The 25,113-nt window shown below is 32.7% G+C and overlaps 1 protein-coding gene across 1 annotated transcript in view; it reads right to left on the bottom strand.

Annotated features, from left to right (window-relative positions):
• The window catches only part of LOC149475479 (P protein-like), a 33,565-nt gene extending 18,309 nt beyond the window's left edge, over window positions 1-15,256 (bottom strand). The window contains exons 1-2 of the mRNA XM_089713516.1: window positions 15,105-15,256; window positions 6,503-7,030 (exon numbers count right to left, since the gene is read on the bottom strand). Of these exons, the coding sequence (XP_089569642.1) occupies window positions 6,503-6,704 (202 nt within the window). The 5' untranslated portion in view covers window positions 6,705-7,030; window positions 15,105-15,256. The remainder of the gene's footprint in view (window positions 1-6,502; window positions 7,031-15,104) is intronic.
• Window positions 15,257-25,113: the final 9,857 nt, after the last annotated feature.

Here is a 25,113-nt window from a genome sequence, read left to right as displayed (position 1 = left end):
GCTGGTAAATTATACATATTAAACTTCCTCTTTTTAATTTATCTATCTATTGCATAATACATTATAGAGATAGTACACTCATCTCGCCTCAGCTCCGGCTGGATTGATAAAAACAAAGATAAAATAGAGCTTAAGCTTAATATATTGTATGTCACTCAAGAATAATGGAGCTTTTTGCTAATGCATGAATTTTTGAAATCGGTCTAGTAGGTATAATTGAGTATAAACGAACATTCAAAAATAAAACAAATCTTTTCTCTTTATAAAAGCTAGATAATATAGTTAGATAAATATTGAATATAAAATTATCTTTCGATCGTGGGAATATAGTCGTAAACTGCAGATGTGAAATGACTGCATTATAGACTATAGTCTGCTCTCAGATACGTGTCTAAAAATACTTGATATTTTATAATATACTGAAGATCTTTTTTAGTGTTTGTTTGAAGCGTTGACGAACGCTTACGCTTATCCCGTCTTTGGCCAGGCTAAACCTGTTATAAAAACAAAATAAAATACAGCCTACGTCCAGGGAAAATGTAGTTTTTTGCTGTTGAAAGAATTTTTAAAATCGGTCCCGCAGTTTATCAGATAATATTATAATAAGTAATTTCTAGTTTTACCTATGTGAAAACATTACAAACATACATACATATTACATACACTAATTTTGCCACTTTATAATATTAGTAAACTATTTTACCTCCCAAAAACCATTGAACCCTTCAATGAAGTAAATTAGATGCTTATCACATACCAATCACCTCAAGCCGACTACAACACACACACATGCACGTTATGTCGGGTCGTTGCAAAACCAGATAAAACCGGTTCAAAGTAACCGCTCGATCCGCGTCAAATAAGAATGCGCCCGCGACGTAAATAAAGTAATAAACAAAGATTTGTATATATATTTTATTGTTATTACACAATATACATAGGTATATGAATTTACCACGCTTATGATTAGAGGAAATATTTGATAGTAAGTTTCTTATCACTAAATATGTAGTTTAATACAAAGTAGCTTTCCGTCATCTGTGTGTCTGTATGATAGATCTTTAAAATTACGCAACAGATTTTGATGGAGTTGTTTTTAATAGATAGAGTGGTTCAAGAGAAAGGTTTTAGTATAATATAATAATTTGTTATATAAGTTTAAGACCAAGCGGGCGAAGCAACGGGCGGAAAACTAGTAGGCCGTTGTAGTTGAAAAAAAAATTTGAAAACACGATAAACTCATGAAATTATTGTATCCCACCAAAAACATTTTCATGTAAAATGTTGCCAAGACGAGCCCATATGACTCGCACTGTCAAAAAGTTATCAGATCTCATGTAGAGCCAAGCTTCTAACACTACACGCCCTAACTCTACAAGGCCTAACTTCACAAACTCTACACCTTAGTCAAAATATGTGGCTTGGCCATTTCGCTACATTCACATTGGCGTAAGGTGAAAAATTAATTCACTGTTCATTACTTTTGTGTTATATTGTCACCGATCCTTGATAAGTTTACGAATTTTGAATTAAATCTGTCCGTTTAAAGTTGGACAAAATCAAGTCTAAATGATTCGATTACATACAAACATACAGGTGAAGCTAATTAAAGCGTGTTAAAAACTGTATGTATGTACATAACCTTTTTAGAATCACAAAGGAGTTTTTACACCATGAAAATTATTGTGTATTCTGTACCGATGCCGATGCTCCAAGGCAATGCCCTTTTTCGAGTATCAACAAATAAAATTTAAACGTGACATTGAAGATTGCCATTTAGGGAAAAAGTAGCTTCCTGTAACTTGAAGGCTACATTATATCATACTAGCTGTAAACTGCGGCTTCGCCCGCTTAGCCAAAGAAAATTCTCATAGAAATGAGATGTTTCATCGCAGTAAAAAGTATGTAGTTAAAATCACTACAACGCAAAGTTAATGTTACAGCAGCCCCTTTAGCAGCGTTGGCCCAACAAATGATCCTCAATGTTTGCCGCAATCGACGATTATGAATAAACTCTACAATGACGGTCATATATAAGACATTTAGGCTCTACACTGTCGTGATGGCGTCTACTCGCCCAACGCTGCCCATTGTGAAGAGGGTCCCATTGAATGCAATCTATGTAGAACTTTTCGAATTATTGGAACGAAGTTCCTTATCGCGCGTTGTGAGAGGGGGCTAGACGGAAAAAATTCTTACGAAAAGTTGTCACGACACTTTTTGCTAGAGTTGTAAGCCGTTTGGCGTGCACGTGGTTCTCTGTCTGTCTCTCTCTAACTTAACACTTCGTTCCATCCGGATGTCCCTACTCCCTTGACATCGCTCAAGTTTTTTAAATCGTGAACTAACAAACTCATTATTTTACAAATACATCTATCTAATATCTTCTAATATCTAATATATATTATAAAGGCGAAAGTTTGTAAGGATGTATGGATGTATGGATGTTTGTTACTCTTTCACGTAAAAACTACTGAACCGATTACAATGAAATTTTGCACACATATAGAGGGTGACTTGGATTAACACATAGGATAGTTTTTATCCCGGAAATCCCACGGGAACGGGAACTATGCGGGTTTTCCTTTGCAAACGCGGGCGAAGCCGCGGGCGGAAATCTAGTATATTATAAATATTGAATTGGCTTAGGATGCTTTTCCATCAATAATGTACAAGGATGTTTGTAAAGAACCACAACCATCGCTTCATTTATTTTGAAGCGATACTATTGATTATTTACAAACACATTCCTCGCACATTATTGGTGGTAAAGTACAGTTATTTGAACACAGTTTTTTGAAACTGTGGTACCTAATTATTTAATTCCTACATACACTCAAATATTAAGATTTACAGGCGTTTATAAATCTTGGATATAAAAAAAAAATGTTGTGTGGTTTTATGAAACCACGGTAAAAGTGAAACTGTTCGAACGGTTCCGAACACTGCTTTGTGTAGCGCATGTCGCGTGACGGTCGGCTGCCGAGTAGGTAAGTATACCTAGTCGGCAGCCGCGATACACGCGACATGTGCTACACAGACCAAAAAGTTTGAGACGATGTAATAAAAGTTTCACTTTAAAATGTTTCAGTTTCTAATTTTTCCGATACTAAGCCTACTTAGCTAAATAAATACGACACTACCTAAAGGTTATGATGTCACTGTACAAATTATGCGAGGGCGGGCTACCACATGACAAAATCTTACCTTTATGGATATAGCAGGTCGTCGCAAACAAACAACAATATTCAATTCGTTCACAGGAAAATTATCATATCAAATTTGGTAAAGTTACTTTATTCTGACGTCGTTTTTAAGTAATTTGTTAACATACGTATGTGATTTGTAAAGTCAATAATTATAAAGTACTTGTACTAAAACTAGTAGTGGCTTGCGATTTTGTTCGTGTAAATAAGACTTGGTAAAATTTCACTACATATAAAAATAAACAGTCTGTGTGTTCGCGATAAACTCAAAAACTACTGCACTGATTTTCATTCGGTTTTCGCTAAGGAGTAACGTGCTTTTCAAAGAAATTTTAAGTATTTAATTTACTTTCAATCTATAATATGTTATACAGGTATCGTATAATTTGTTTTCAATTGATACCTCACTAATTAGATACCCTAATTATTTTTACCCTAAATTAATCAGTCTGTTTCACATTAGTTCAACACTAGCTTTCCGCCCGAGGCAGTTACCCTCTATATGTGCTAAATTTCATTGTAATCGGTTCAAAAGTACCTATTTGCGTGAAAGAGTAACAAACCTTTGATTATATACAAATCAAACAAAGGATAAATAACTGGCAAATTCAACCACCCTTCCTTTGTATAAAACGTGATATCATGTTATAAATAAATTTACCGTATGACACTATTTTTATAAGGGCGCGGTTCTTCCGTGAGAGTTTGACCCAAAAACTGATAAACTTTATTTGGTTTTGCAAATGCTTTATAATATGTACGGTCTACATATATCTTCTATATCTTCTTATATATAAAAATGAATCGCAAAATGTGTTGGTAAGCGCATAACTCGAGAACGGCTGAACCGATTTCGATAATTCTTTTTTTATTATATTCCTTGAAGTACGAGGATGGTTTTTATGTAGAGAAAACGTAAATATGTACCACGGGCGAAGCCGGGGCGGACCGCTAGTATATAATAAAAATGAATCGCTAAATGTGTTGGTAAGCGCAAAACGAACGCGCTACTCTCAGGAACAACTGGTCCGATTTAAAAAATTATTTCGGTGTTTGATAGCCCATTTATCGAGGAAGCTATAGGCTATATATCATCACGCTAAGACCAACAGGAGCATAGCACTGCGGGTAAAACCGTGGGGAACAGGTAGCGAGTTATTAATGGTGTAAATAACACGACTTTCTTCTATATTTATAAAACTAGCGACCCGCCCCGGCTTCGCACGGGTTCAATGCTGATACTAAATACACTACAGAAAAACTGTGAACGTTGTATATAAAAACATAGCGGCCCGCTCCGATAGATAGCCGGGCGGCTGGCCGGTACCGCCGCAAACGGTACGTCCCGCAATTTTTAAATCTGTAATATCTTCGAAAATATTCACTTAAATCATACGGTGTAAAGGGCCATATAGATTTATATTAAATGAACAATGTATTCAAGGTATTTTATTGGTTAAGGATTAATGCTGTATTGGTTAAAATCGATTCGAAAATTAGCCATTATTTGTCGTAAAAAGTAAATGACAAAAAAAGTTATTGTGGGTTATCCATAAGAGATAGACATATACCATCGCGGACTTTTCTGTAGACCTTTTCAATGTGTATAATACTTAGTACATTATTTTGATAAAACTCGTAGGGTTCAGCCTGCGTTTGCAATGTAAGCGGAAAAAATGTAATTTTTTACGACATCACTTTAGAAACCTCAAAAATAACAGTACTTCTCCACTATTTAATGGATATTATTATACATATAAACCTTCCTCTTGAATCACTTTATCTATTAAAAAAAACCGCATCAAAATCAGTTGCGTAGTTTCAAAGATTTAAGCGTACAAAGGGACATAGGGACATAGGGACAGGGAAAGCGACTTTGTTTTATACTATGTAGTGATGTGTAACATTAGCCTTCACTAAAATATTTACGCATCAAAACAAATACAAGGAAAGCACAATACACAACAAAAAACAAAAACAACAGTCAAGGTGTGCGAGTTAACTGGCACAGTGTCAAGGTTATAAAAACTTTATATTTAACGTGTTTTAAAAACCGGCCAAGTGCGAGTCGGACTCGATCACGAAGGGTTTCGTACTATGCAAGTGCCTAAATATTCTGTGAAAATTTAAAGCTACCTGTTACCGTTTTTAAAATTGAGTAAAAATATGAAAAAACACGTTTATTGTATGGGGCCCTTAATATATATATATATATTTATTAAATTTTATTATATTTTTTTTCTTTAATTTTTACTATCTGTGGTTATAGCGGCAACGGAAATACATCATTTGTCAAAATTTCAGCTTTCTAGCTATCACTCTTTACGAGAGCCTGGAGACAGACAGCGGAGCTTACCTATAGTAATAGGGTCCCGTTTTACTCTATGGGTACGGAACCCTAATTACTTTTTATACGGTCGATATTTTAGTCGGCTTACAAAGCCCATGAACGTTTTTCCCTGCAGTCTACATACAGTCTGTCTTTTTGCCAAAGTCACGCGGTTTTGTAACAACTAACATCGATAGATAGGAATCAATAATTGCTATACCTATTTGTCTTGGTTTGTTGACCTACGATGTGATATCTAAGAATTTGACAACAATTATCCATACATTAAAATCAAACAGACTCTTCAGCTTTACCTATTATAAGTATAATTTTTAGCAAAGACATTAACTATCTAGCTGTTAGTAGACGAAACCGCGGACAAAATCAACTTTTCCCATAGCTAATATGTTATTCAGGTACATAAGTTTCATCGCTGCCATGTTTGAAGTATCATCAAAATTCGTTCATTGGTATTGCAACCGTACACTCCGCGTTATAAAATTTTCGATAATCATTAGGATAATATATTGTTAATGTTAAAAAAAATGTGTGCGTGTACCTACTACCTACTAGTGTACACACGTAAGAAGTGAAACTTCTTTATGACCTTATTTTTCAAAAAATAATTTACTATATGCAACTTTACAGAAATACGTCGAATCACGCGTGGTAGGGATAAGAAAGATGGCGCGTAACGGAAAAATGTGACGCGTAACGAAAAAATGTTACACTAAATTTTTTTAAACCCCGATATAGAAGTTTCACTTCAAATATATTTACTTAATTGTATTAAAAATAATTCTACCAATAGCTCTTATAAACAAAAATATTTGAGATCATTTTAAGGAATAGAAAAAAGTCGATCATGATGCGGGATTCAAACCAGCGCCATTTTGCCTATTCCTAAAAAAAAACTATAGATAAAACCTTTGAATGTTATAAAACTACATATCAAACAGAAACTCACCAATCTCCTTCTCATATCGCTTCTGAAAGGGCTCCAAATCGGGATCATACTTGATCTTCTTGGGTAGTTTCAGCCACACTTGTAGTGCCTCTGCAGTAAGCTCACCACTTGATACCAGGGAGTATTGACTCCTGCTGAGTTCTGGGTTCGACGGCTTCCTGGAGACGCCCCATAGTTTAACTCTCTTTACTAGTTTATCCATTGTCAAGAGTTCATTGATTACTGTTTATTTAGGTTTAGAAAAAGTTGAGTCGACTCAACTTTTAGTGTTGAGAAGCGTTGGAAAAGTTGAGTTCACGCAAAGTTGAGATGCCGTTTCGAATGTTGAGTACACGTACGAGATTTGAGTTGTAAAACAAAGTTGAGTTATTTAGTTGAAACGATGTTGAGTTGCTGTTAGTTTGTTTTCACTTATTCACTGTTTTATAACACACAGAATTGGATTTGGTTAAATTTTTCTAGTTTATTTTCTGAGTAATTCGATTTGGTTTCAATTATTTGAGTATTTTTCATAAAATTCACTAATTTCTGTAAACAGGAATTCAGATTTACATTTGAGTTATAAACAAAAAGATTTTAAAATTTAATTCAATATTATTTTATTGTTATTTGTGCACATGTCACAGCAAATTTGACATTTTGATAGTTCGTTTTCTTCTACGAGAAATATGTTCTGTATGCTATGAATTCTGCTGTCTGATGCCGATTTTACATTATATAATATCTCTTATCAAAGGCGTCACCTATAATAATATAATTATTGGCACATGAATCTAAACATAACTTATGTAAGGCATAACTGTAGTACTGCGAGACAAAATATAGATTAGTTGGTTTTTGTTCGTGTATTAAAACCTCAAACCATAGAAATCTAAATAACAAGTGTCTTGTTATTTAGATTTCTATGCCTAAAACAAAATGTATTAATAATGTGATCACTGTGATGATCACATTGTGATGATCACATTGTGATGTATCCGTCCACAGTATCAGACAGTAGATGCGCGTGCTACGAGCCAATAATAATTGGCAAGAGACTGCTCAGGACCGGGGAAGATGGAGAGTTCTCGTCTCAGAGGCCGAGACCCATTTTGGGGTTTCAGCGCCAGAGGAGTAAGTAAGTAAGTAATTTAAATGAATTTAATTAAGGTCTGTACAATAAGATGGTTAGTGTGTTACTGATTTATTCTATATTTTCTTTCTACTCATGTGGTTTAAACAGTAGGTACCACGATCTGGAGATCGCGTCTTCTCAAAAATGATTAGGGATGTCGTCGCGACGGTTGAGTGGGCGATTCTCCGTAATCACTTCCTTACAAATCATAACTATTGCAACAATGTATCCACAAGTATTATTATTTTGGTAAGCTACTAAAATATGGATTCAGCGGGTTTTGGATGTATAATTTAGTAATAAACAATATTTATTGTGTAATATTAAAGTATGAATAAAACATGGCCATATGCTCCTAGAAATGCACATGTTTCGATTGTAAAACTAGTTCGTTTGTTTGTCTTTATGTTTTATTTATATTTATGATAGAGCTATGCGTTGAGATTCTTAAGAGGAAAATATTCGCGTATAGCATCGTAAATATTGTTTTAATGGGGTATTCAAACGGACAGTGTTGACATCTTTGATTGTACAAGAATCCTTTTATACGAGAGAAAATTTGTATGTATATTATATTTTGAAGGGAAAATTCCAATTCGTACTATTCGTTCCAATTCGACTATAAACCTACTTTTTTTTAATACGAGGAATTAAGTACTCCAGAGGGACTAAATTTGTTCAAATTTCAATCAGTTTGAAGTAAAATCGTGTGCCTAAATCGAAGTCATACAGCTATATTAACACTACAAGTTTAAAAAAATATTATTAAAATACTATATACGAATATTTATTAATTAAAATTATAAAATATCAACGATTATTTGTTAGGTACATATTTGTTTATATTTTTTCAACCCAGGAGAAGCTGGGGCGAATATTTAGCTATAACTCTCAAGTTAAACGAATGATCACGTATGAATCAAATGCATTCATTTTATTATCATTTTTATAGCTTTCCGGACAAGTATCATTACTAGAAGTACATAATAAATACTTAAATAGTATATATATCACAATATATATATATATATATATATACCTAGTAATAATATTGTCAATGACTTAGAAATTATCTATCGTAAATATATTACTGTAATTTGATAAGTTCTTATGTTTTGATTTTTTTTGTTTATATTTTGATACTATCATGTCTGCACTATAAATAAATGTAGGTATAGGAAGCATGAAACTGTTTATTCGAAGGCATAGACAAAATTTCAGCAAAGGAACTGAAAAAAAAATATATTTAAATTGCTTTTTTACTATTGACTGTGAATTTATTTCAAATAGATTAATATTTTATAATTAAATAATAATTTTTATCAATATAATGCATTATATGATTCACTTCACCATAGACATCGACCAATAGCGAACCGTCAAAAAGTTTCAAGTAGATCGGAGGGTAGTTGGAAATTTATTGCAATTTTTCTAATAATATCAAAGAGAATACAAATACTACGTTATTATCATTAAGTATCTGTGATATTCAATCAGGTACTATTCTTCTATTTATTTACTAATTTTCATCTTAATATATATAAATCTCGTGTCTGTCAATTACAATGAAATTTAGCACACATATAGAGGGTAACTTGGATTAACACATAGGATAGGTTTTATCCCGGAAATCCCACGGGAACGGGAACTATGCGGGTTTTCCTTTGAAAAGAAGGGCGAAGACGCGGGCGAAAAGCTAGTAAGATACAAAATAAAAGTTAAACGAAGCGTCTCTTAGAAATCGTGACTTAGTACATAGTACTTAAATTGTAGAAGCGTTTAATGTGAATCTAATTTTAATTTACAAAGGTTGGATAATTGTTAAACAGTGTCACGGACAAGAAATAATAAAATACATACATAGTGGCAAAGATTAAACTTAATTTTCTTACGTTTTCTAATTTCCCACGCAACTTTAGCAATTTTGAACTTTTTTCTTAGAATTAGGAACACAAAAGCGGAAATAAGTATTCACTTCATATATTACTAGCCGTGCCGCGCGGTTTTACCCGCATTGCTCCGCTCCTGTTGGTCTTAGCGTGATTAATATATATTATAGCCTTCCTCGATAAATGGGCTATCTAACACTGAAATAATTTTCAAATCGGACCCGTAGTTCCTGAGATTAGCGCGTTCAAACAAACTCTTCAGCTTTATAATATTAGAATAGATAGATTATACTTGTATAACTAATAGGTACATAATGCGAAAATTTTTTTGCAAGCTCTTTTTATACTATGTTACATCGATGCCATATTATTTTAACCTTTTTGGAGGAAACTTGCCCCGGTTTTCAATCTTATAATTCTACATATTATATAGGCTACTAGCGGTCCGCCGCGGCTTCGCCCGTGGTACATATTTACGTTTTCTCTACATAAAAACTATCCTCGTACTTCAAGGAATATAATAAAAAAAGAATTATCGAAATCGGTTCAGCCGTTCTCGAGTTATGCGCTTGCCAACACATTTTGCGATTCATTTTTATATATAAGAAGATTATCTATACTAATATTATAAAGCTGAAGAGTTTGTTTGTTTGAACGCGCTAATCTCGGGAACTACTGGTCCGATTTGAAAAATTCTTTCGGTGTTAGATAGCTCATTTATCGAGGAAGGCTATAGGCTATATACCATCACGCTGAGACCAACAGGAGAGGAGCCACGGGGGTGAAACCGCGCGGAGCGGCTAGTAATTTATAATATTTCTCAGGATAATTTTCTCTATGACTATACCTATTACAATTAAAATTTACGATTCACAAACATATGACGTAGTAGATAGCGATGTTTAACTAGGTTACTCGATTATAAAGATAATTATTAAGTTCTGCTTGATCTAGCAATTAATTTGACGGATTTTAAGCGCGATTAATTTATACTAATATTATAAAGCTGAATAGTTTGTTTGTTTCTTTGAACGCGCTAATCTCGGGAACTACTGGTCCGATTAGAAAAATTCTTTCGGTGTTAGATAGCCCATTTATCGAGGAAGGCTATAGGCTATATATCATCACGCTAAGACCAAAAGGAGTTGAGCCACGTGGGTTAACCGCGGGGAACAGCTAGTAATTTATAAAATTGGAGTGTTCATTTGTTATATTAAAAAAAATTAAATACCACTTTTTAATAATTACATATGGATGTATAAACGGTTCATTACAATGACTCGTTCGTTAATTGCGTCTCAGAAGTGCCACCTACACATAATAGTTTAGAATAATTGAATCTATATATAAGTTAATAATTATTATATATAACATGGCCAACTAGATTTAAATCCACGTGTCACAATCATCACTTTACTGTATGCGTCATTTGGATAGAATTAATATATTTTTAACCGACTTAAAAAGTTGAGAATATTCTTTATGTTTTACTTTTACAAAATAAGGCGTGTTACTTTCTTGGCTATTATTTTTATAATATTATATGTGTATCTTAAAGTTAAAGTAGTTATCAGAATGTGTTGTTTTTGTTTTAAGATAGTGAGCCCTCCGCACAATGGGCAGCGTTGGGCGAGTAGAGGCAATCACGATAGTGTAGAGCACAGACATACAGATCTATTGTCTGTGGTGTAGAGCCTAATGTCAATGTCCAATGATCGGCCGTCTTTGTAGATGTTTATTCATAAATGCCGTAATGGCGGCAAACATCGACGATCATTTGTTGGGCCAATACTGCCCAATGTGTTGAGGGCCCGTAAAGCTTGTATGTGTGAATTGTTTGGCTATTGGCTTAAAGCCAATTAATTCTATACATTTTTGTTTGTTGTTTTGTTAGTGAGATGCTCTTGGCGACAGATTGCCTTTCATTTATGTATATCTTACTAGCTTTCCGCATGCGGCTTACATTATAATTTTGAGCTGTATTAAATAAAATATTGAAAATTTAAATGCAATGTGATTATGTGATGTTAATAAATCTATACTTATATTATAAAGCTGAAGAGTTTGTATGTTTGTTTCCTTAGATTAGCGCGTTCAAACAAAAAAAAACAAACTCTTCAGTTTGATAATATTAAGATAATATTATCATGTACATTGTACTTACAAATCTCAATCCAGTTTTATCTTAAATCACTCTCGTTCTCTATTCACAAATTATTTCCATCTTATACCTATCCAAGTAATGATAATTATTTTACAGGACAAGATTTTTCGAATTTTATAACCACTAGACTCACCCAAGACTCACCTAAAAACATTGAAAAAGGCGCAAAATCTATCGTATCGGCAATTTTCGGAATTTGAATTTCGAATACGAACAGCTTTTTTTTCTATTTTTTTTTGTCTTTGTTGCCAGTGTCATGAATTCAGAAGACGTTCAGAAAATAAAAGAGTGCAATATGTTAAAAGGCATGTTACTTCTAATAATGTAATTAGTGAAAAAATAATTAAAATCAATCCAGTATTTTTTGGAGCCTAGGTATTCAATGCAAACAAACATAATTCTCTTTTTATAATACATAATAGCAAATAAAAAATTTATAATAATATGTTATAATTATATTCGAGCCATTGCAAATAAATGAAATACGTTTGAATATTAAATCCGTTAAAATTCATTTACAAAGCATTTATATGCAGATTTCGTGTCAAATAATACAAATGTAATGTATAATCTGTGCCTTTATTTTTGGCGGCCATATAAAGATAACATCTCAGAGGAATTATTGCTCTGAGGATAACATACATAATTTCATTATTAGACAGAGTCAAAAGATATGATTTAAAAGTAATAGAAAGAGACGGATATATTTTGGAGTGTTCGTCTATCATTTGTTTGACGAATTTTCTTTTTAAAATTTTCTTCTTTGTCTTTATTTTCATGATTTAAGATTGAGTTTTATATTTTGAGTTATTTTAACATATCGACTATCAGTGAAATCTCACCTACTTTGAAGCAGTAAGTATACCTATAGTCTTTAAAATCTATAGAACTACTTGCTCAGTATAACTAGTAATAACTTTTATTTTGTATTTTTTATAAACTTCATAATGTTTCTTTAATTGTTTGTTTTATTTAAATGTATTTATTACAATAGGTTCTACGTCATATTGTTAATTTATATGTTAATTATACTTTTTTAATGTTTTATTGAACTGTGTTAAATTAACCTTCTTTCTTTTATAACACGCTTTTATTAGCTTCACCTGTATGTTTGTATGTTACCGACTCCATTAGACTCGATTTTGACATTTAAACGGACAGATTTAATTCAAACTTTGTACACTTATCAAGGATCGGTGACAATACAATAATTTAATGACTCATGAGTTTATCTTATTAAAGCGGTTTTTAGTATTTCTTAGAAATGTTTATTTTTATTTATTTCTCAATTCTTCATAATCTTTATAATATTATGTACGTCATTGTTTATAGCTAAGGTACATAGAATAAGATATTGAAGTGAAACTTCTTTATCGGGGTTGGAAAAAAATTTTGTGTAACATTTTTCCGTTCCGCGCCATCTTGTTTTTATCCCTACCACGCGTGATTGACGTATTTCTGTAAAGTTGCATATAGTAAATAATTTTTTGAAAAATAAGGTCATAAAGAAGTTTCACTTCTTACGTGTGTACACTAGTACACGCACACATTTTTTTTCTTTAATTACATTGTTGTTAGTTAGAATGGTAATTAGAGGGCTTAGTGATAGTTAAATTTCCATTTTATCAATTGTTTGCGTAAATAAATATATAGGAATAATATTAAGTATATCTTATATATAAAATTCTCGTGTCACAATGTTAGTCTGCATACTCCTCCGAAACGGGTGGACCGATTCTCATGAAATTTTCTGTGCATATCGGGTAAGTCTGAGAATCGGCCAACATCTATTTTTCATATGTACCACGGGCGAAGCCGGGGCGGACCGCTAGTTAATTATAAAAAAGGCATGAAACAATATTAAAATACGGTCAATGACCTAAAAAGCAAAAACAATTTTCAGTCTGATCATGTTTGGTGAAATGTATTCTTAAAGTACTTGATTTATTCATAAAATGTCCTACACTAATGTGAATTTGTTTGTTTGGTTGTATGCGATAATTATCATTTATCACAGGAAATACTGGTTTGAATCGCAAAAATTATTTTTGTGTTGGATAGTTCATAATATATCGAGAAAGGCCATAATATAAATAAAAAATAATATAGAAACTCCCAATAGGAGCGAAGCTGCAATGAAAAATAATCTAAATACAGTAGCACCTCGTTAAGTCGAACCTCGATAAGTCAAAAACCTCCAAATCTCGAAAAAATGTTTTGTTCCCTTCCCTTCAAACCCAAAAACCTCATATAAATAAAAAATATATATAGTAACTTGATGTTACTCCCAATAGGAGCGAAGCTGCAATGAAAAATAATCTAAATAGTATCTTTAATAAATTCTATCAAAACCCGTTGCATAGTTTAAAGATGTAGGCATACATAGGAACAGACAGACAGCCAAAGATTAGGTTTGTGCAAAATTGTTCGCGATATCTTAATATATATAAATCTCGTGTCACAATGTTTGTCCTCAATGGACTCCTAAACCACTTAACCGATTATAATAAAATTCGCACACCATGTGCAGTTCGATCCAACTTGAGAGATAGGATAGTTTAAACATGTAGGTACCACGGGCGAAGCCGGGGCGGACCGCTAGTAAAGATATATGTATTTGATAAGATATGTGCGAAATCCGGATTTATCATTTTACTAAACGTGCTAATAAAAGATAATGTTTACGAATTTGATATTTGGACTGGCAAGAATTAGGAAAATCATTTTCTAGACTTTTATTTCAATCCTATCATTTATAGTTCATGAATAAGTAGGTATTTTATTCTTGTATTTGATTTTGGAACGTATGTGTTGTATTAAAATGCTTGATGAAAAAAAAAATGCATTTCACAGATAAAAAATGTACTTTTGACAGATTTTCTCTCTCTTAAAATATAGATACATAACTACATAATACCATATAATACGAATAATATTTATTACTAACTACCATAACCTAAAAGTAAATAAAAGCATAAATTGTATGACATACAAACACAATTTCTTTTACCTATTTTACAAGTTTAGATATTTAACTAATTTTATTTGTAAAATTATTAGCTCGTCTAAGCTTTTTGCAATAATATTGCTTTGAGGTAGTTATGTATTATAGAGGTACATATTACAATTTTTTTAATAATTCGTACAAATATATAAAATATGCTCCACTGCTTCATAAAAAAATCGATTATTTTTTATCTTTAGCAACGCCTATTAAGACAATACTAACGATAAAAAAAAAGAAATTAGCATAAGTAAACAGAACGGCAGAATTATGACGTCACTAAGAGCCATGAAAATTATAATGTCATTTGTGAATAAATAATTTATAATGCATCTAAAGAACTATCCAAGTATCAATAATCATTGAGATAAGCTTGGCAAGTGTCCACAATTTTCTATAATTATTTTCGCATTTAAAACACATATACGAACTTTTTGTTTATAACTCAAAACGTAAACAGACAAAAAAAACTAATTTACTGTACACTTTTTAACTGTCAAAATTGCCGCGCGATTTGACAGTTGATTTTTTTCTTTTATTTACTTTTTCGGAATTCAAAATACGCGCACGTTCGACGCAGTTCGCGCGCTTTATGCTACTAGCAGACTAGCCAGCTGACAAATATAAACACGACGCATTTTTATCATACCCCTGTTATCAATGGAATACCAGTTAGAATTAGGTACGGAAGATAATTGTGTTGCACAATTAATTTATGTATTTTTGCAGTGTTATAACATAAAATGTGAATGCAACGGAAATGCAAGGAATCAAAGCTTACTATTTCTGAACGATTGAGAGCAGTGAACCTTCTAGAAAAATATGTCGGTCGGTTCCAATTTATTACGGAAAACTACCAATGTATAATTTATATGTAAGACATTATACTAATATGTATATTCATTATGTATATGTACTTATTTTATCTATAGTTGTTTGATAAATTTACTACTAGGTTAACACATTGAGAAGGAATGATAGTAAAATGGTTTGTTTTTAATAGAAACTTTTTGGGTTCAGTCTATTTTTTTATTATTTTTAACACGCTTTTATTAGCTTCACATGTATGTTTGTATGTAACCGACTCCTTTAGACGGATTTTACACGGACAGATTGAGTGCACTTGAAGCGTACAAATTTAAGTAATTCAAAATTATTTATCAAGGATCGGTGACAATACAATATTCTCATGAGTTTTTTCATATTTATCATATTTTTTATTGTTTCTAATATCTATTTATTGTATTTAACAGTCCATTGTTTGATAATTTAGTGTATTTCTATGTAGTTGCTATCCGCAGCTTCGCATGAAAGTTCCATGGGAATGATATTAAGTTTCACCGTGGAAAAAATTAGCCTATAGTATTAGTAACTACTAACTATGTATGTATTATATGTACCTATATGTAGGTTTATCACTTTTATACTATTATAAATCATACTAAGTAAAAATCGCTCCGTTGCCACGTAAATGAAAGACAAACAAACACACTTTTGCATTAATTATTAGTAACGATTTGCAGATTTTGAGATTTATAGAAGTGAAACTTCTTCAGGCGCGTTGACAGTAAAATTTCAAGGTCACGTCATGGCAATACCGTCACGTCATGGAGTAAGGTCGATCTGGAGAAGGTACGATCTTGTCAAATAAGTTTCACTTCGGACACGTGTGCTCGGCACACACGCTGTTTTTTTTTCTTTGGGATAGAATCTGTAAGTAGGTACCTACCTACTTATTTCAAAGAATTAACCAATACACCGTAAGATAATGCGTAATTTTTTTCCATAGCCACGCCTCAATTTTAATAATTTATGACTACAATATAGTACACACTTTTTCATTTTAATTAAGTAGGTAAGTAATTAAATTAAAAATACTAATTATACTATAGGGATGTTATTATATTAATTATATGCATATTATTATAATGTGGCAATATTAAATTTGGTATTGAAAAGGTCGCGAATAAGATTCCAGTTGGATTTAAACTTTTAACCAATCATCTCAATACATTAAAAAAATATAAAACCTGCATCGCATTTCAGAAAAAAAAATTTACCATATAACTATTCCAAAACTTGTCAGTTAGGCCGCCTTTCCATCTGCAAGAAAACTTGTGCAAGATATGTCCGACAGTCTGTCTGACAGCAGCTTGCAAGTCTACTTGCAGGAAACGCGGAATTAGACTTGCAAGCTGCTGTCAGACAGACTGTCGGACATTTCTTGCGGAAGTTTTCTTGCAGATGGAAAGGCGGTCGTGATTACATATTGTACACGTATTAAAAAAATATTTGTATAAAACATGTGTGACTTGTACCAATAAGTCTGTTTGTCTGTCTGGCAGTATACACAAACCATGATGGATTGATAGTAAAATCTATGCGTAAAAACGTGTCACAGTGATTGTTATACTTCCGTGACGTATTGAGAGATTTAGAAATTAAAGATTTTAACGGATTTTAAACGTGATTTATTCATTATATTATTTAGTCTCCCCGTGACTATATATCTACTAGCTTACCGCCCGCGGCTTCGCCCGCTTTATCTAAAACCTAATAAATTTTATGTATACTAAAACCTTCCTCTTGAATCACTCTATCTATTAAAAACGCATCAAAAGTTTTAAAGATTTAAGCATACCTACAAAGGGATAGGGACAGAGAAAACGACTTTGTTTTATACTATGTAGTGATATTATTTTTGAAGTGAAAACTTCTTTAGCGGCGTTGGGTATAAAATCTTAAACTCGCGTCAGGACACGTGGCCTGATCGAAAAAGCGTTAGACGGATTTTTTTTTTTAGCCCTTATATTCCATGCGTAAGACGGATACCATTCCAAAATATCAAACATGCTGAACGTTAATAATCAAGTTTTCATTTCTGCCGGCACTCCCGGAGTGCAACCAGTCTTTTTTTTTCCTACATAATATACCTATTACTAATAATTGCCTGAAAGAAATAGCTACATAAAAAATATTATAAGTAAACGTACGGAACCCAGCTTTTCATAATTTAGCTTCACCCTTGCCCATTAATGAGTCAACTATAAACAACAAACTTAATTATTGTTTTTTAACCATTAACCTATAATTGAAATAAACATTTCAAATAATCAAAAAAGGCATATTTCCTAATGTTTTCAAGAAGTCGCTTATCCATCCTGTCTATAAGAGTGGGGACAGAAAAGATGCTAATAATTATAGACCTATCTCTGTGCTCCCTGTCCTTTCGAAAATATTAGAAAAAATTCTTAATAAACAACTAATTAACTTCTTGGAGAAATATAATCTACTCTCAAACTTCCAATTTGGTTTTCGAAAGGGCAGGTGCACAGAAGATGCAGTTAATCACTTGGTTAATCAAATAGGTAATCATGTCGATAAAAAACAAAAGGTTCTAGGTATCTTTTTAGACTTAAAAAAAGCATTCGACACAGTTTCTGTCCCGATACTTTTGGAGAGGATGGAAAGGTATGGTATTCGTGATGTTCCGTTAAAAATTTTTAAAAACTACCTCGAAAATAGATTTCAGTGTGTTAAAATAAATGATCATCTTAGTGACGACTGTCCTATGTTATTCGGTGTACCGCAGGGAAGTGTGCTCGGCCCAACTCTCTTTTTAATATATATAAACTCTCTCTGTAATTTAAATCTTGCCAATGGTTCAATTATTAGTTTTGCAGATGATACTTCACTTATCTTTCATGGAGGGAGTTGGGCTGAGGCATGCTTCCACGCGGAGAACGGCATCAGAACTGTTTCTAATTGGTTGCGAAATAGTCTACTCACCTTAAATCTGGATAAAACTAATTTTATTGCGTTTAGTTCCACAAATTCTTCTCAACCACCTAATGATTTTATATTAAAAGTTCACACCTGTGATACATTCAGTTCGAATATATTATGCAATTGTTCTGCTATAAAAATGGTTCCACACATTAAATACCTAGGAGTTATAATCGATAACCTTTGTAAATGGAAGCAACATATTGAACTTATAACCACTAGAGTTCGAAAACTGTCGTGGATTTTTAAAAGACTTAGGGTATTACTGGAACACAAAATCATCTTTATGGTTTACAAAGCTCTTTGCCACTCAATTATCCAATATTGCATTTCGGTATGGGGTGGCACTTTCAAAACGTCGTTATTAATTCTAGAAAGAGCACAAAGAGGCATTCTCAAGGTCATTCTTCATAAACCTTTTAGATATCCAACTGACCAGCTGTATAGGGAAGCTAAAATTCTGAATGTAAGGCAGACATATATATTGCAAATAACACTTAGACAACATAAAATAACACCTCTTTGTGCTGTCTCTTCTGGTAAGAGAAGAAATGACCTTGTATGCTCTAACCATATTACGCGTACTGGTTTCCTTCGTCGCCAATCTTCATACATGAGTATATTTTTATATAAAAAGGTCAATAAAAGCCTTTCTATACACAATCTTACCTTAGTAAAATGTAAAAAGAAGGTTACAGAGTGGTTGCTGACCCAGAATTATTCAGATACTGAACAATACATAGTTCAAATAAAAATCTAGCAAACGCAACCACTATGGCCACTACATCCACTCACGCGCCTACACACTCATTCACACATACATTCACACACACACACACACACGCACACTCATACATACACACACGCTCACACATGCATACAAACACGCACATTCATTCAAACACGCACGCACAACATATGAGTATATCTACTAAACTTGAGTTAAAATCTATAATTTAAATTTTATTCTGTATAAAAAATAGCTAAATTACCTAAATCATTATTTAAGTTAATATTATGCTATAGTTTTGTTATTATTGTGTCATTAAGGAAGGTGGACCCCAAAATACAGGCTGTCCTAGTTTGGGGTCCAAATGTTACATGTTTGTACCTAACCCACAAATTGATCAATAAATGATTTTTATTTTTATTTTATTTTAATCGTTCTTTAGCTAATTACATCTATTTAATATTTAAATTCTTATCACAATATGTTTATCCAATTCTGTACTCAATAACATTTAACAAGAAATACGTGTTTATTTACTTACTATGTTTTTTGCACGCCTCACAAGCGAAGCGTTGAGGTGGGTACTACTGTCACTTCGCGCAAAACATCTGATTTTTCAAACTTAAAATGTCTTTATGTATCATACATTGCACTTGTAAGATAATACATACACACACATATTAAGAAAAAACACTATTTTTAACGTTCATGATATTTTTGATGTCATTTTTGTTATTAAAACTAGTTAAAAAACAGTTTAAAAAAGTTCTGTCTTGGACGTCCGTGTGTCTGTATGTGCGGATCCTTTTTCTTGTTAACACGATAGCGACCGAAATACTTTACTAATCGAGTCTTTTTTTTTCTCTTACGCTTGAGTATGCTCAGGAATAGAACCCTTTCATTTTTCAGGGTCTGATTCGATGTGGTTTAATTGTTATTAAATAAACAAAAATAATAATTAATAAATATTTATTAAAAAAAAATGATGAGGCGTGCACTTTTGGATTTTCCAAATTATTTAATAACTGCTTTAAATTAATTGCAACCAGGTTGTCTGGAAGAGATTGCTATTTTAGCTATAAGGCCGCCTGTTGTGCCCTTTTATTGACAGATTGTTTAATTTTTGTGATTGTCTCTGTGGTCCACAATAAAGTTTTTTTTTTTCAGTTAATTTGGAACTTACTTTTTTCAGTAAATGTTAAGGTTAATATATTGTCTAGGTAATAGAAGGCTAACTTACTGGCCCGTGAATAAAATCGATTATTTAATCAGATGTGAAATGCATCTATCTTATAGGTACCAAAAATGAAAGGAAGAGAAAGAAGCAGAAAAGTCCTCATATTTTATAGATGACTAGCAAACCGGGCGAACTCCGTTTCGCCACCAGAGACACCTTTTCTTCGCTATAAACCTCACGGAGCCCGAGACCTTTCCAACGAATGCAAAACCGTAGAAATCGGTTCGTGCATTCTGGAGTTATAGCGTCAGGAAGGAAAACCCGACTTATTTTTAAATAGTAGAAATACTGACTGGCTTTGCCTATTTCTTTGGTCAGTTTTCCTTTGACACGCTTTTTTTAGCTTCACCTATAATATGTTTGTATGTAACCGACTCCTATAAACGGTCAAAATGAACCCACTTTATAGGGACAGTTTTAATTCACTCAGACTTATCAAGGATCAGTGATAATACAATAAAAATAAATACCTATCTGTAAAGCGTTCTTTTTAGGGTTTTTTTGTCATGTTATAAGTTAATACATATTTAGTCCATTGAAAAGTTACATTTGGGGTTGCGTTTTTTGGAGGACGCAATTTTATTTTTTTGATGTGTAGGGGGGGTCAGTGTGAAATTATCAGATAAATAGTTGAAGAGATATATCGTTAAAACCATTACAACCACTATTTTCAAGATGGCGGCCATGGGACAAGGGTGGCGACCCCACAAACTTGGTTTTAGCTTCACACTGACCCCCCCTACACATCAAAAATAATTTGGAAAATCCAAAAGTGCACGCCTCATAATTTTCTTTTAATAAATATTTATTAATTATTATTTTTGTTTATTTAATAACAATTAAACCACATCGAATCAGACCCTGAAAAATGAAAGGGTTCTATTCCTGAGCATACTCAAGCGTAAGAGGAAAAAAAAGACTCGATTAGTAAAGTATTTCGGTCGCTATCGTGTTAACAAGAAAAAGGATCCGCACATACAGACACACGGACGTCCAAGACAGAACTTTTTTAAACTGTTTTTTTAACTAGTTTAAAATTTAAATAACAAAAATGACATCAAAAATATCATGAACGTTAAAAATAGTGTTTTTTCTTAATATGTGTGTGTATGTATTATCTTACAAGTGCAATGTATGATACATAAAGACATTTTAAGTTTGAAAAATCAGATGTTTTGCGCGAAGTGACAGTAGTACCCACCTCAACGCTTCGCTTATGAGGCGTGCAAAATAAAATTGCGTCCTCCAAAAAACGCAAGGTCAGGCCTAAAAAATGTAACATTTCAACGGACTAATTGTAAATTATAAAGGAATATTATTTAATAGTTTAAGTAAGAGACATATAAAAACTCATAAAGAGAGCGTGTGTGCCGGGCACACGTGTCAAAAGTGAAACTTCTTTGGCAAGATTCAACGATACCAAAATCATCGCCTTACTCCATGACGTGAGTATATTGCCATGACGCGACTCTCAACACGCCTAAAGAAGTTTCACTTTAAAAATTGTTAAATAATTAAACCTACTTAGGTACCTACACGTGACACAAAAACAAACACACACAAAACCTCACAATATTAGTGTGATTAACTGATAATTTAAAATAACAAAAGATATCATAACGTTGTTTTAATGTTTGTTTGTGTTTGTTTAAGTGTGTTAACAAAGTGACGATTAGCTAATAACATAATAATTATATAAGAGTTTTTTTATATAACAGAGTTCCGTACATTTTAATTATGAAATACTTGCTTTCGCTTTGCTTCGCCTGCGTTTTCAAAGAAATACCCGCATAGTTCCCGTTCCCGTGGGATTTCCGGGATAAAACCTATCCTATGTGTTAATCCAAGTTACCCTCCATATGTGTGCTAAATTTCATTGTAATCGGTTCATTAGTATTTGCGTGAGAGAGTAACAAACATACATACACATACATCCATCCTCACAAACTTTCGCATTTATAATATTAGTAGGATAGGATAGGATAAAAGATGCAATGCTTATTTAACTAAGTATCGATTTTTATTTCAACTTTTATTAAAACTTAACTGGGAGAACAGTAAATTGAAACTTTCTTTTGAATTGTCTTATCATTATGTTACCGTAACAGTTTATTATAATAATATTTATATTAAACTAGCAAACCGGGCGAACTCCGTTTCGCCACCAGAGACACCTTTTCTTTGCTATAAACCTCACGGAGCCTGAGACCTTTCCAACGAATGCAAAACCGTGGAAATCGGTTCGTGCATTCTGGAGTTATAGCGTCAGGAAGGAAAACCCGACTTATTTTTATATAGTAGATATTATTTATTTCCTGTAACTTGGTACTCTTGGTAGTGTTATGTTGGTACATACTTACCCGAAAGAAAATAAATGAATTTTTCGTATATTTTTGTAAAATATATACGGATTCATGGGGAAGAGCATTGTTTTTTATTATTCATATATGAATTTAAATTTAAATTTTAAGCCTATATAAATATATTTGAAATTTAAATTTTAATATTTTAAATCTCCTTTTTTCAAAATTGCTTTTATCATAATGTCAATAAAGTACTACAATGTTCTAATCAACTTTTTTGCTAATCAAAACGTGCAGGCGCAGTAATTTTATTTTGTATGTATGATTGTTCCTCTTGACCGCCTGTTATTAATACAAATCTATACATTAATAATTAATGTATGTTAAATATGTTAAATATTTCCCGCGGGCTGGATCGCACTGCAGCAGGATACCTCCCGGACATGACACCTTGGACCATCCGGTCCCACCCAGTGCCCCGCCTGTAGTTGCAGGCGGCGTTGCTACCACTGCAAGGGGCCATCGCCCCGAACAGTTACCCCGAAGCCTGTGAAGGCTTGCGTGGAAGACCCGAGTAGTAGTTAAATATTTCAAGGTATTGCATCTGTGTGAACCGTGTTACAGCCTTAATGTCATTTTACTCATTATAGTACTTTGGATATAAATTTAAAGTTTTTTGATATCTCATATCTGTAATAGTTACGGAATAATCGCCTGTGCAAACTAATTAATAATAACACCCTATATAAGTACTACTAATTAATAAACTTATTAGACTACTTTACTTCAAATCTATTTTATTTTCCTATTCTGTGAAGGCTCTATCTTTTAGAACATAAATCACACATCCTATTTAATTTTTTTCATTTTCAGGAATCATTCGTCAAAGTAGCTAGAAAAGAGAAGAAGAAGCAAGAAGAGAAGCAGAACAGAATGTATCCAGAAGATAAAATACTTACATGACATTTGCCCTGGACAATCTCAACTCCTTCTTCATAGACCGCCGCCATCTTCTATTTTTTTCATTAAAACTCATATACAGTGGCCCTTGAAACTTTTCAACAATTGACCCTTTTCTTACCACGCATATTGAATTACGTAGTTCCTTATTAAAGTTATCTGTGTTTATGTCATTACTAGAATCTTCTGTTTGTCTTGTTTTAATATCTTCATTCTCTTTTATTTCATCATCTTCGTTTGAACAGAAAGCGGCGTTGGTGTATCCTTGATTTACCGCCATTTCTGAAATATTGTTTTTAAAGAGTTTAGTATTTGGACGTTATATTACTTTAGTCGGGAAAAGACTGTATGAAGGCAGCTGGCAACAGGAGAAAATGGGGACTGTTGGAGGAAGCCTATACACGAAAGGGCTGGCCCCTTTCGGGTATACATTTATACATTTATTATAACTACATTATGAATATTATCTTCATAAGTGTAACTTTGTTGTAATTTGTGTTGAAATGTCATGGAATATTATGGGCTAAATAATTAAAAATTACTTTTACATTTATTTAATTAGCCTTTGATTAATTATCATTACACAGTATAAAACAAAATCGATTCGCGGTCGGTGTATCTATAAAATTACGCAACAGAATCCAATGGTTTTTTTTAATAGATAGAGCATATAATTTTTAAATTTAAGACCAAGCGGAAGCCGCGGGCAGTTAGCTAGTGGATAATATAATAACTGAACCAATTGAGATGAAATTTTGATATGTAAATAAGTACTTACATGCTATCAAAATGAGAGGTAGATATAACGACAGGCGACTGCAGTATTTCAGTTCTTTATATGTATAGACTACTTATATAATCATATGTATGATTTAGAATGAATTTCGAAATATATATTCAAGGGTCGTGTCTTATCTGTTTTAATAAAATTTCTAATCAAGACAGTTATCATTTTTTTAATCATTGTTTTAATTAATATATGCAACTAGAACAATATATAGATTATAGAATAAATAAAGGAATCACGGACAAAACGATACAATATATATATCACTAGCGGTCCGCCCCGGCTTCGCCCGTGGTACATATGAAAAATAGATGTTGGCCGATTCTCAGACTTACCCGATATGCACAGAAAATTTCATGAGAATCGGTCCACCCGTTTCGGAGGAGTATGCGGACTAACATTGTGACACGAGAATTTTATATATAAGAGATAATATTATAAAGCTGAAGAGTTTGTTTGTTTGAACGCGCTAATCTCAGAACTTATTGGTCCTATTTTTTAAATTTTTTTCATTTTTTAGATAGCCCATTTATCGAGGCTATAATATAACATCACGACCAACAGGAGCGGAGCACTGCAGGTAAAACCGCGAGGAACAACTAGTACAAAATATAAAATCTGTAGAATTTGTTTGTTT

This window comes from Colias philodice, chromosome 30, assembly GCF_061535455.1.
Source record: "Colias philodice isolate Cphi_HAF_F1 chromosome 30, ilColPhil1 Martin Lab GWU primary, whole genome shotgun sequence".
Classification (NCBI taxonomy): Eukaryota; Metazoa; Arthropoda; class Insecta; order Lepidoptera; family Pieridae; genus Colias; species Colias philodice.
This window is presented reverse-complemented; position numbering and strand designations above follow the sequence as displayed.